General features: G+C 44.6%; 1 protein-coding gene across 2 annotated transcripts in view; it reads right to left on the bottom strand.

The window, feature by feature from the left end:
* igsf3 (immunoglobulin superfamily, member 3) overlaps positions 1–9,759 on the bottom strand; it is a 94,609-nt gene extending 84,850 nt beyond the window's left edge. For both annotated transcript variants that reach the window (XM_061691274.1, XM_061691275.1), the window contains exon 1: positions 9,585–9,759. In XM_061691274.1, coding sequence (XP_061547258.1) covers positions 9,585–9,624 — 40 coding nt within the window. In that variant the 5' untranslated portion in view covers positions 9,625–9,759. The remainder of the gene's footprint in view (positions 1–9,584) is intronic.
* Between the last annotated feature and the right edge of the window lie 2,402 nt (positions 9,760–12,161).

Here is a 12,161-nt window from a genome sequence, read left to right as displayed (position 1 = left end):
CAGGTTTTGTTTCTCACCGCGGGGGCAAAGCGGTCACAAAGGGAGCTACGGGCAAGTTGTAAAACTGGTTTACGCCCACCCAACCACACACACCTCCTACGTTAAAGTAGACGCTGTTGCCAAAACCATTAACTCCATATGAACACCTGCTCCCCCACTCGTCCCGTCATCCCAACCAACCCCCACCCATGCCTCCCTCAGCCATCTTTCAGAAAGACAAAGACTCTACTCTTAAATACACCAAATAACTCAATTATGAACACGCACACACACAAAAACAACTTAATATTGTGCCACGTTCAAACGCAATCACTTTTGAGTGTTGGTGTTAATTAGTAAAACTGTATACTCTGGAAAATCTCCACACTGTTGTGCCTCATTATCCATCTTGTGCTCAAGCACGATTGTGACGTGACAGCTGCATCTACTTCATGTACACTGGCGAGATTTCGTGTGACTGGCAGCTCGCTATCAGTTCGCAGCTTTGCGGATTACGCCGCAGATCGGAGGGGGGGGGGGAAAATTAACTATTAATTAGTACGCTTCAAACAGACGTTTCTGCCATTGTCAGTCATTTTGCCTTTGAGGCAGCAAAAAGCGTGCTTGTGATTTCATACATTTATGCATAAGCTATTAGACACACAAACACACACAACTCTTTGGTTCTTGCTGTAAAAGTCGGGAGAAAGAACATTAAGAGCCTATTGCCAGTCTGAGCGGAATGCGCTTTGTAGGAACAAACGTGTACTTTTACAATAAAAAAATAATACAAATGCATGCAGACAATTAGTCGCGCACTTCCGGAGTGTGAGCTACTGAATATGGATCATCTCTTTGCAGGTGGGGGAGTGGTCGCCATAGTTACCAGACCCGGTGAGAATCCCACCGGTGTGGGATCCACGGAGGTGCGGAGCAAGGCTGCGATGAATGATAGCAGCATCTTGTGATGTGTGTGCGTACGTGTAAAGAAGTAAAGCCCAAGCCTCTGGCTGGCCCTTCATTATCACTTTCAAAGCCCGACAGCAAGAGGGGCGGAGCAGACAAAATTCCCAGCGGGGGGATGGGTCTTAGTTGGTCTGTCTGGCAAAGCAGTGAAGGTGCTCATAAACAGTCCAAGGTGGCTTTGGCTGTTACATACAGGAGGATTCTCCCTCCGATAAACACCGACATGACAGCGTTTCCTATTCATCGATCCCTCCCAACGCTGTTATGATGCCAAGACTTGATTGTAGTGACACACCAACAGTGGAAATATGTAAAGTTAAAGTTATGTGCAGCGTCAATGGGAGCTTGAAGTCATCGGAATGCACCAATTTATATATATATATATATATATATATATATATATATATACACACACATACATTTTACACACACACAGACATCTGCCCACACAACAAAAAATAAACACTGTAAAATCCAGCGAAAACAAAATAATATAATTGCCAGTGGAGTAATATGGAGGTTACAATATTATATCAATCAATCAGACTTGATCTCTATAGCACTTTTCATGTTAAAATGTAATACACTACGAGGCTCAGGGGGTCAGCCCAGGCCAAATAAACTAGATAATATTTAATATTTAGCCTAAGCTATAGGCTACAAAATGATGAATCAGAGTTGTATAGTGATTTTCTTAACACTCAAAAGATGTTCTATCAATGCGCCAGTAAAAAATGTCATGTTTTTTTATTTTTACATGAATCTGCAATAATGACTAAATAACTATCACACATGCCAGGCCAGTAGTTGTTGACGTCCCTTTGTACAGAAACGCAACCACACCTAATGTTTATCCCCCCGTCTTACTTTATTGCAAATCATATTTTCAATACCCTTAATTTGTGTATATGTGGGTTGGGAATTTGTCCATTGGAGGTCGTAGTGGTAAAGTAAATGCACGCTTTGCTAGAGAAGTTCTACGCAACAGTGCTGTGGTCCACCAGTGTTTTGGTTGCGCCAAACTCGCACATGGTTGTGATGCGATACGTAACACGTCCTCCCATTATCAGATGAGCGCTTTCAGTGTTTACACAGAAAAAAATGTCTTGCTTTCAAAAATGTCCCAGTTGAAACCCCTTTTAAAATGTTTGCCTCGGCAGGCTCTATCATGCAGTTTGTCCAAAACAATGCGTTTTTTTCCCCAAAATTATGTATAAGCATGGCCAACTCTAAAAGTCAAAAACTCATTTTGCTCAGTCGAGACATGATTACTGAATTTGCAAGCAACTTCACTGGCTTGTTCTTACGTTTGCATACTGGTTATGGATTGTAGGTTACGTTTTTCAACATGTTCCTACAATGTTCTGTCATTAATGCAAACATGTTAATAAGACAATAGGTTGGTATCTACAAAGGTGGACACACTTAAATATAGAGATTGTTTGGCTTTGGTGGAGCTCTGTACAGTCATAAGCAGCCACACATTCCCAGATTCAGCACATTCGAATCCGACATATTTCCAGAGGTAAACAAGCCACGGCACGGATAATGAATTACCGACCTCGCTAACCTTGTCGTCTACGATGACGGCTTTGGTGTAGTTACACTCTTGCCTTTTATTACCCTGCTCCCGCCTACACGAGCAAGAGGAAACAATTGTCCGGCGGCGTTATCACCGCCGTGTGGAGTTAACACACTGGTCACAGTTGCCGTTCATTGGTCATGTGATGTGCTTTACAGTCAAGATACTGGAGCTGGAGATAATTTCTCAAAGCGTGATAACAAAAACCCATAAGTTGGAGACTGTTTTGTTGTAAAATATCATTTGTAAAAAGAAAATGTGTGGTCTTAAGGGAGTTGGAAGACTCTTTTGGATTTTCCTTGGGGACTGGGGGCATAGTTTCTAATTAGTATTTGAAGAGGGCTGGGCAAAGCACTGTTTGGAATTGGAGAGGGGGAGGTGGTCAGGGGCGACTCACTGGAGGAGTAGGAAGAGGAGGAGGAGGAGGAGGAGGAGGAGGAGGAGCAGGTAGCTGGAGGGCCACTCATTCAGCTGACAAGAACACAGCATAAAGTGTTCCAACAGAATTACTAAGGGGGTGTTTTTTTTGGGTCGCTTTGCCAAAACATGAGATAGGATTTTAGAGGATAGGCCAGGCAGAGGGGGAAAAAAAAAAAAAAAGAACTGGCAGGAAGTTGGGATGCGGAGGAATCCTGTCAGTTATCATGAGCTTGTGCTTCAGCTTCAGTCATTCTCTGCTGAATCACTGCAACAGACAGGAACCCTCCCTCGGGAACCATTTCACACACACTCACTTTGTATATGAACTGGAGAGACGTATCACATCAGGGGCACAGGTTCGGGGCTAGCGCTTCTCCAAAACACTGACAGCTAACTTCACTTTGGATGGATTGCTTTGTCTTCTGAAAGCTTGAGCCTTTTGCACAAACTCAGTTTAACGTAACAACAGACCTGTCGTCCATCATTATTGTTTTAACATTCCCACCTTGTGAGGGTTGAAAACTGGGTCTGCCAGAGGGCCCCAAGGCCACTTTTCCATTGCACAGAAACAGTCCAGTTTGGCTTGGGGCATTCTGTTTTCCGCTTCCAAAACCGTCGAATGCTTCAATTGGAACCAGCAACAACAACAGATGAGAACGATGTTCTCCTGTTTTTACTTCTGTTGGGTCACGGAAAAGAGAAATTTTATCCGAGAGGAGATTAAGGGTAGCAAGAAAACATCAGACTGTGTGGCACGCTGTGCATTTGGTTCCCGGGTCTTGACTAGGAATTACTCAAATCAACCCACCTCTTAATATCACCACAGTGGTACTTATAAAAACAAATAATATACAAAAACAATACATCAGCACGCAACTAGGCTACGTACATTAAAAAACAAAACAAAAATGAATACATAACAGTCAAAAGAGATGCTGATTATTAAATAGATTAATGTGCACAGGTCACTATTGAATGTTTATTTAGTCGAACATGCTCTGATCAACCAATCAGAAGACATAAAAATGCTGACGTCATTGTGGCCCTGCTCGCTGGCCTTGTGGGAAGAATTTGAAACACCTCACTATACATGTCCCACCAGAGAGCGTTTTCAATTTAGGTTGTAACATTTAACAGGGCGCAGCAGCGAAGTTTAGACAGTGGAGTATCCAGAGCAGAATGCTCGCACGTGAGTTTATTTTTGTGTATGCTCAAATGTTACAACGAGTGACAAAGAATGTATGTTCTCACCCACACGGTATCCGCCCACTTACTACAACCTTGGCTAGATACAGTAGCTTGCTGTCGTTGCTTTTGCTAACATAAATTCGTCAATAGTGAGTATAGTCTTGTCGAGAGGCGAAGCAATAAGATTTCTGACTGAGGCCAGGGGACGTAAAACGTGGTGGTAGTTTGGTGTGAGTTTCTATAAGTGGCTGTGAAGTCTGTATAACGGGCCAGCAGATTGCCATGTAGGTTAGAAAACACTATTAAACCCGTGTTACAACTTGCTGTACTAGCTCTTGCGGTGCCGTCGAACACAAACATTAGACAACGTGCCTTTGCAAGCATTTTGATCGCTGACAAAGACATCTCAGCCCGCAGCAAACGGACGCATGTTTCCAATGCACACCTGAGCTTTCATCGTTATTTACAAGAAACCATCACAGAGGTTCTGTGTGACTGACAAGCTGAATGTCTGCCGGCTGTTTTTACGTGTCACTCGAGTCGGCGTTGTTATGATGCGGCGCAAGCAACGGACCCAAAAGACGCCCCTTCATGGGTGCAGACAAAAGATGCGCTTACGATGCAAACAAGGGCTATACGGAATATATCAGGCGCAGAACAATAACGAGACGGGGGTAAAAGGGAGCTGAAACTCAGGCTGGTGCACAACGCAGCATGTCCCCTCACGAAGACAGAGAGGTTCATGGTGGGGGGAAGAAAACGTTGCAAAAGTTGTGTATTTGTGAGGTGCTTACACAAAGTTATGTAATGTTCCTATAATGCCAACAGCGCTCGCCCTCATGTCAGCTGACACGTGGACGACATTCCAAGTATAGTAACAGCTGAGTCATGATACCCATGGCGTGGGCGCACACATGTCAACGTAGCATTTTGGGCAACGGCTGTTGGGTCCGATTTGGAACAAGGTTGGGCATCGGGGAGTGGCATTGGAAACTTGAAATCCTCAGACAGTGTGAAATAACTCAAGTCACACTCCTCAAGATAAGGAGGGCGGTGGGGGGGGGGGGGGGGGGTGCAACCATTATTCAAATAGTTTGAGCTTTACAACTTCTCCTCTTAATGGTGTCAAAATGCCCACCAACAGCGCCACAAAGCTCTTTGAAACACTGAAATGCACATATGAATTATAGAATATAACGCATTTAATTTTGGCACCACATGGAAAAGCTAACAGAAGCATAATTGCTATGAGCCCGATCCAAAAATAGTTTGGTGCACAAATGCTGTCATGCTGCTTGATTGACCCAAAATTGGAAGGATGGCTTTATAATCACTAAAATTGTTCAGATTCAATAACTACTTTGAACTTTTCTCTTTTTAAAAACATTAATGATTTAATGCGATAGGACTATTATCAAGTTCCTGGGTTGAAGAAGCTGATCAAAGGATTAGAGCCTTAAAAAAAACAATATTTGGCTATTTTCCAGGCTTTAAATGCAGTGTAAGTCATGCTCAATTACAGTGCAGTCAACATATACAAACAGATTAAAAATAAGTATGATATTGAGAAATGGGAGAGTGGCTTTATGTGTGTCTGAAATCAAACTTCTATCGGGAAAATATGCCTGTATTTGCACTGCCGGTCCAAGTGCCCAATTCCGATTTAACGATTTATCGTTATTTTGATTTCAAGTGACATCTGGCTGCTTACACTGACTTAACACATGAAACAAACCGTCCAAATTGAACGCAAGCAACAAGCGTCGACAGCAGGCAGCGCCAACACACACAAACAATTTATATATGCTACAAATATTAAACATTATATAGAGTTTTAGTTGGACTTGGTTGACTCTTTCCCCAATTAATTGAAAAGAGAGTAACCTCTGCATTGCTGCATATATTTAATCATGTATACTTTTCGCTGAAGTGCAGATAGGTATCAAATTTTGATTGACATTTGGAAGAGGCTTGATTCTGATCAGAGGATATTCGATTGCAAGTCCTTTTTTTTTTTTTTTTTTCATTTTGTAGTCACACGGTCATGACGCATATTCAAAGCATGCCACTTGAGCAAAAAAAAAATTATAATAATAATTGGAAATGTGTCACTTGAAACGCAGTGTAAATCCAGGCCATGAGCACCTAATCCAGCTCACTCAAATTTACACAGTTCAACTACCTTGGACATATTCATATTAGTTTAACAGAATTTATATGCTTAGTAGCTGGGCTGGCTCCCTTTTTCAAACCGTCTTCACAGGCAGACACACACCTTACAAATTAAAACACACACACACACACACAAAAACACACACTGGAGCCTCTCCCTCCATGTTTGAAAAGCTAACAAGCATGCGAGCAAGCCTTGGGGCGCCACTCTTGGTCGGGTTTACATCACACAAATAATCTCACACGTACACACACATCTGGTTGCAAATCCAGCAAAAAAAAAAAAGTCCTGATGCAAGATGTAAAGTGATGTAACATTGTTGCCGTAGATGGTCTCCTGTAGCTACGTCGGCTTCTTTTCTGTGTTTGTGTGCAAAACATATTGCGATTGCCCGGTTGGTGTTCTGCAGAAAGTTCAACTTGGCAGTAGATTGTTTTGGTTCATCCAGTTGTGAGAAAGGAAGACGGACATCGTGAAATTATAGGAAGGTCAGACACAGTCCTTTCGGGATGTTGGTTGACCTCCAATTTGGAGAAAGCTTTTACCCACAGGAAATAACGGGGTGGGGGGAGGAATATGTTCCCAGGGTCAAACTGTCACCTTCCTAAAATTGTGTCGCAAGTGTCGCAAAACAAAGCCCCAAAAAACACACCATCTTGTGACATCTCGGTGCCGAGGAACTATGTTGAAGTGAGTTGAGGTTCTTCATTTAGACAAATGTAGTGCTTTGCCACCATCTTGTGGCATCTAATCTGCAATTTTTCGGTTTTCGCAGGAAGGCTCGGTGGGGGAATACTGTAATTCCTTTGATGCAACCATTAGTTCTGACCAAGAAATTTGATTGGACAGGACTCATTACATTTGTGATAATGAACAATACAACAGCAATGTGACTTTTACATATCAGTCCGCCGCCCAGATGTTCTAAACTGTTAATTTGGCCTACTTCAACATTCAGAGGTTAGCTAACAAATGGACATATTTTCAAAAATAGCGTTTCATTTCAAGTATTAATGGTCGTGAGATGATGACGAAGGTATGGAGAGAAGCCCAGAGGCGTCACCACAAACCTCCAGGTGTGCTCGTTTGATGAAATGACACATTAATGACACAAATTAAGTGTACAAACAGGAGCAGATACTCGGACAACATGCTAACAGGCGGCTAACGGGTGCAGCGTCGTAGCGTCAATTGGCTTCATTTTGAATGTTGGTGTGTGTGCCCACTAATTGAAATTATGGTGTGACGCGACTTGCTGCGAAGTGGAATAACCGTCCACTGTTGTTTGTTTTGTTTAAGTTTTTTTTGTCAAAGTTGAGGCTGACGCTTGGGCTAGTTAGCATTTCGCGCTGACTGCTAACTTAAGTTTGCCGCAACTAGTGTTGGCAAACTTGGCGGTGCGAAAAACTGATTTCATAAACAAATCATTATTTGTTTGTGGCCACGTGCCTACGACCGACAGCTGTGAAACAAAAGTCCGACATTACTAACGCTCATAATTATGATTGTGGAACAGAACAATAACCTGACATCAGTCGTGACAGAAGTCAATTATTTTGTGAAGTTTAGCAAGCAAACAGTTTTGTGTGACTTTTCTCTCAAAAATGTTGAATCCCGAATTGAATACCAATTGGGACATTCGACTTTTAGAGGTTCCGCTGTCCAAAATTGTAATTACATTAAGATGTGCATGAGCTATTACCTTGTTTTCCGCTACTGACAACTAAACAAACAAGCCAATGACTTCAGCATCATGTCGCTTATTCCAGAATCAATATCCACCATAAATAACGCAGGCAACACATTACCCTGCGAGAATATCGTGAAGCCCCTCGAACCATGATGCACGCACACACAATGACACACTCCTACACATACCACCCGCACAATTTCACCCGTGTGATTCATATTATTATGTAATAGCAGAACCGGCACTTCCACGGCCCTTACTGTAGATCAAATCTGTTGCATTTATCAATTGGAAAATCACTTCTGTCCCAGTGAAAGTGCCAGCAAGATGCAGCCCGGTGCAAATGGTAATCCTCTTGGCCAAGGGGGCGGGGGTCAGGGGGCCCGAAGCCGCCGCCCTCCTCCTCCCGCCAGCTTCCGACCCCCCCTTGCTTGATGACGGGCCTACCATATCCAGAAAGGCGCAAAAGCCATCTGGTGTTTGTTTGGGGGGCGGCTGTTGGTGCCATCGAGCTTGTGTCTATGAATGTTTGCTTCAATCAGTCACACTGTGTCATCATAGCATGCTAACCTCCCATGCATGTGAGAGACACCCAATACAGTGGAACTTGGGTGACAAATGGATGTAAACCACAAACTTGGTAAAGAACCTCTGACTGTATGACCAACCCGAGTGATGTCATATCCTGAGGCGATGCATCATCCAGATGCGTGTCAGTGACGTGTTTATGTGTGTGGTAACTCGAAACAATAGCAGGCAATCTACACCGGTCTGTGAGCATCTATACGGTTAATCTGTGACTAAGGTCTAAATATGACATTAACCTAGTTCAACACACACACATGCACAGTAAAATGTATACCGCTGGAATTATCATTGCACCTTTGGCTTGGCATTGAAGTGATTCCCCTCAAAAGATAGTGATTTGGGTACCCTAGATCTTCACCGTTTGGGGACATACATAAGATGTAGTCTTTGTAAGTACAAACGGGGGTACATAATTAGCCCTGTAGGGTCCATCTGTGACTATTCTACTTTGATGAACAGAAATGCACACACACTGCGACTGCATATTAAATTCATAAGAACAAAAATAAAACATTGACCCCTGAGAGGTAAAGTGGCTTGTCAATGGAGTCGCAGTGTCTTTTGTACTCTTGACACTTGACTTGAACAGCTTGGTGGTAACCAACCAGTTCTCCTTTGGGAACCTGGAAAGGTTACCGTTGCCTTGGTGACCATTTAAAAAAAATGTTTTTAAAGCGTTTTAATTAAATGTGTAATGTATTTTTGTATTGCATTAAATTGACATATTTTGGCCGTTATACTTTTTTTTTTGTTTACATTTCAGCAGCACATATGGTGTCCCTTGAGGGACATACATGGACTTTTAGTGAAACAGTATATTTGGTGCACCGTAATGTCCACCTGACTCAAAACTGACAACTCCGATAGTCAAACGTCTAAATTCGGCTAAGACTGACCCACGCTGGACGCCAGATGGAAATTGTTTTTAAAAAATTAAAAAAAATTAAAATAAATAAAAAGCAGAATAAGGAGACTTAAATGTGTCTTGGTTGACTTACCGAGCAGCGCAAAGGCGACGAGGAGCACACCGGTTGCCATCGTGCCTGGCTCGGCTCAGCCACCCCCGCGATGTTGTCGCCCCTTCTTGGATGAACAAACGAGCGGCGGCTCCTCCACACCCGGAAAAGGGAGAGGAAGGTACACAAATCCACGCAAGGTGCTCCCAGGCCCCCCCCCCCCCCTCCTCCTGCTCTCTGGCGTCCTGTACAAAGCAGCACCTCCCGAAAAAAAAAAACAACACCACAAAAATGGGAGTCCTTTCTTCCGCTCACCTTATCGCCGAGGACGTGTGCCAGGCACCCGGGCGACCCAACCCACTCCCCGGCGTACTACCGCCACACATCCACGGACTGCGGAGGAGCTCCGGCTCACTCAACACTTCCAAGTCCCGCACGTACTCTTTGGGATCTCGCTAAGCACCACACTGGACGTGGATTGGCCCCAAATTTAAAAAAAAAAGAAGAGAAATGAGAGGCTTGAGTTAAATCCGTGTTTGGTGATTTATTGTCCCATCCCCCCCACCCCCCCACCCCACCCAGGTTGTTTTTTTGTGCCGCTGACAAAGTGAGCAAATCTCGGTCCGCGTGCTCCGCTTTCACGGCAAAGACGTGATCGATCTCCCACTATCGGCCCACATAAAAGCCGAGTGGGCGGGCACTAGTGTGGACCGAGCCCGCACGCTTTTGTGCTAGAAATGCATCGCAGTCATCCAGGAATCTTTTAAACACACTTTGGATACCTCTTCTTATGACGGAAGCGTATTGCTGCCACACCCCAAAAAAAAAAAAAAAAAAAAAAAAAAAAAGGTTCACTATATGTGATACGTTTCTGTTTCACGTAATGAGATACATTTCATGTTATAATATGAAAAGTTCCACGTGATCAGATAAGTTCCACGTTAAAACGTGATAAATTTCACATTATAACGTGAAACATATCACGTTCTGTATAACATCAAAACACTGATGGAAAAACTTGTGATTATATCAAGCTTTTTCTTCAACTCATTCTATCTTAAAAAAAAAAAAAAAAGAAAGAAAAAGATAAGGTCCGCTGTGCCCAGTTTAACAAACAGCACTTTGAAAACTTATCAGCATGCTGCCTCGTTGGACCCTCCCCCCTTCCTCAGCCGTGTGGGACACCGCCACCAGACACCCACCCACCGTGGGAGAGGTCACGATTTGCATGTGTGAGGAGCCAATGTAGGCCAGGAGGACGCTGAAGGGTCAAGTTTGATCATCCCACGACAATCAACAATAACAAAAAAAATAATAAATACAAATAAAAATACTTTGCAATGATGGGACACTGTCATGAACGGAACAGAGGATATGACCCAAAAATGCAAGACTCCAAAACAAATGGACAGTTTCCAAAAAGAGAGGTTTAATAGACGGGCATAGGTCGGTACACAGGCAGGCAATCCAAGAAAGGCAACAGTATCCAAAAACATGAGGCAAAGAGGCGAGGTCGATAAACGGAACAGGGTCTAGTCTTACTGTGAGTCTGTGACGTGGAAACGAGGAATGCTGGAACGCGACGACAAGGTACAACGAACTGGCGACGAGAGGGAATGAGACGCGAGGTTAAATACAAGGGGTAATTAGGGTGAACGAGGCACAGGTGTGTGAAACAGGGGGAAGACAAAAACCGGAACACACACCCATGACAGTACCCCCCCTTAACGGCCGGCCCCAGACGGCCCCGGGGCCCCTGGATGCGCAACGTGGAAGTCCCGAATGAGTGAGTCATCCATGATAAACGCAGATGGCACCCATGAAAGTTCCTCAGGCCCGTAGCCCTCCCAGTCCACCAGATATTGAAACCCCCTCCCCCTCCGACGAGACGACAACAGCCGCTTCACAGAGAAGACAGGGCCCCCATCCACAAACCGGGGGGGAGGAGAGGGCCTGGAAGGCGGGACCAGAGGGGACTCCCGGGCTGGCTTGAGTAGGCTGACGTGAAAAGCAGGGTGGACCCGCATAGACCTTGGGAGCCTAAGCTTCACGGTGACAGGGTTGATGATCTTTGTGATGGGGAAGGGCCCAATGAACATGGGAGCGAGCTTCTTTGACTCCACCCGGAGTGGAATATGTTTGGTCGAGAGTCAAACTCGCTGACCCACTTTGTAGTTCGGGGCCGGTGTCCTCCGACGGCCAGCAGCGGCTTTGTAGGACCGTCCCTGGCGCAGCAGCATCTGGCGGGCTCGCTCCCAGGTCCTCCTGCAGCGTCTCACCAAGGTCAATGCCGCTGGAACTGTGGACTCTGGGGCTATGGCAGGAAACAGAGATGGTTGGTAACCATGCACAACGTGAAAAGGCGATAGACCAGTGGATGCAGAGGGGAATTGTGGGAGAATTCGACCCAAACCAGTTTCTGAGACCAGGATCGCGGCTCCTGTGAAGCGAGACATCGGAGCCCAGTCTCCAGGTCCTGGTTCAGCCTCTCGGTTTGGTCGTTGGTTTCAGGGTGAAACCCAGATGACAGACTGACGGTAGCACCTATCAGATTGCAAAACTCCTTCCAAAATTGCGAAATGAATTGGGGACCCCTATCAGACACCACATTCTTGGGGA

Source organism: Phycodurus eques, chromosome 12 (genome assembly GCF_024500275.1).
Source record: "Phycodurus eques isolate BA_2022a chromosome 12, UOR_Pequ_1.1, whole genome shotgun sequence".
NCBI classification, from domain to species: domain Eukaryota; kingdom Metazoa; phylum Chordata; class Actinopteri; order Syngnathiformes; family Syngnathidae; genus Phycodurus; species Phycodurus eques.
This window is presented reverse-complemented; position numbering and strand designations above follow the sequence as displayed.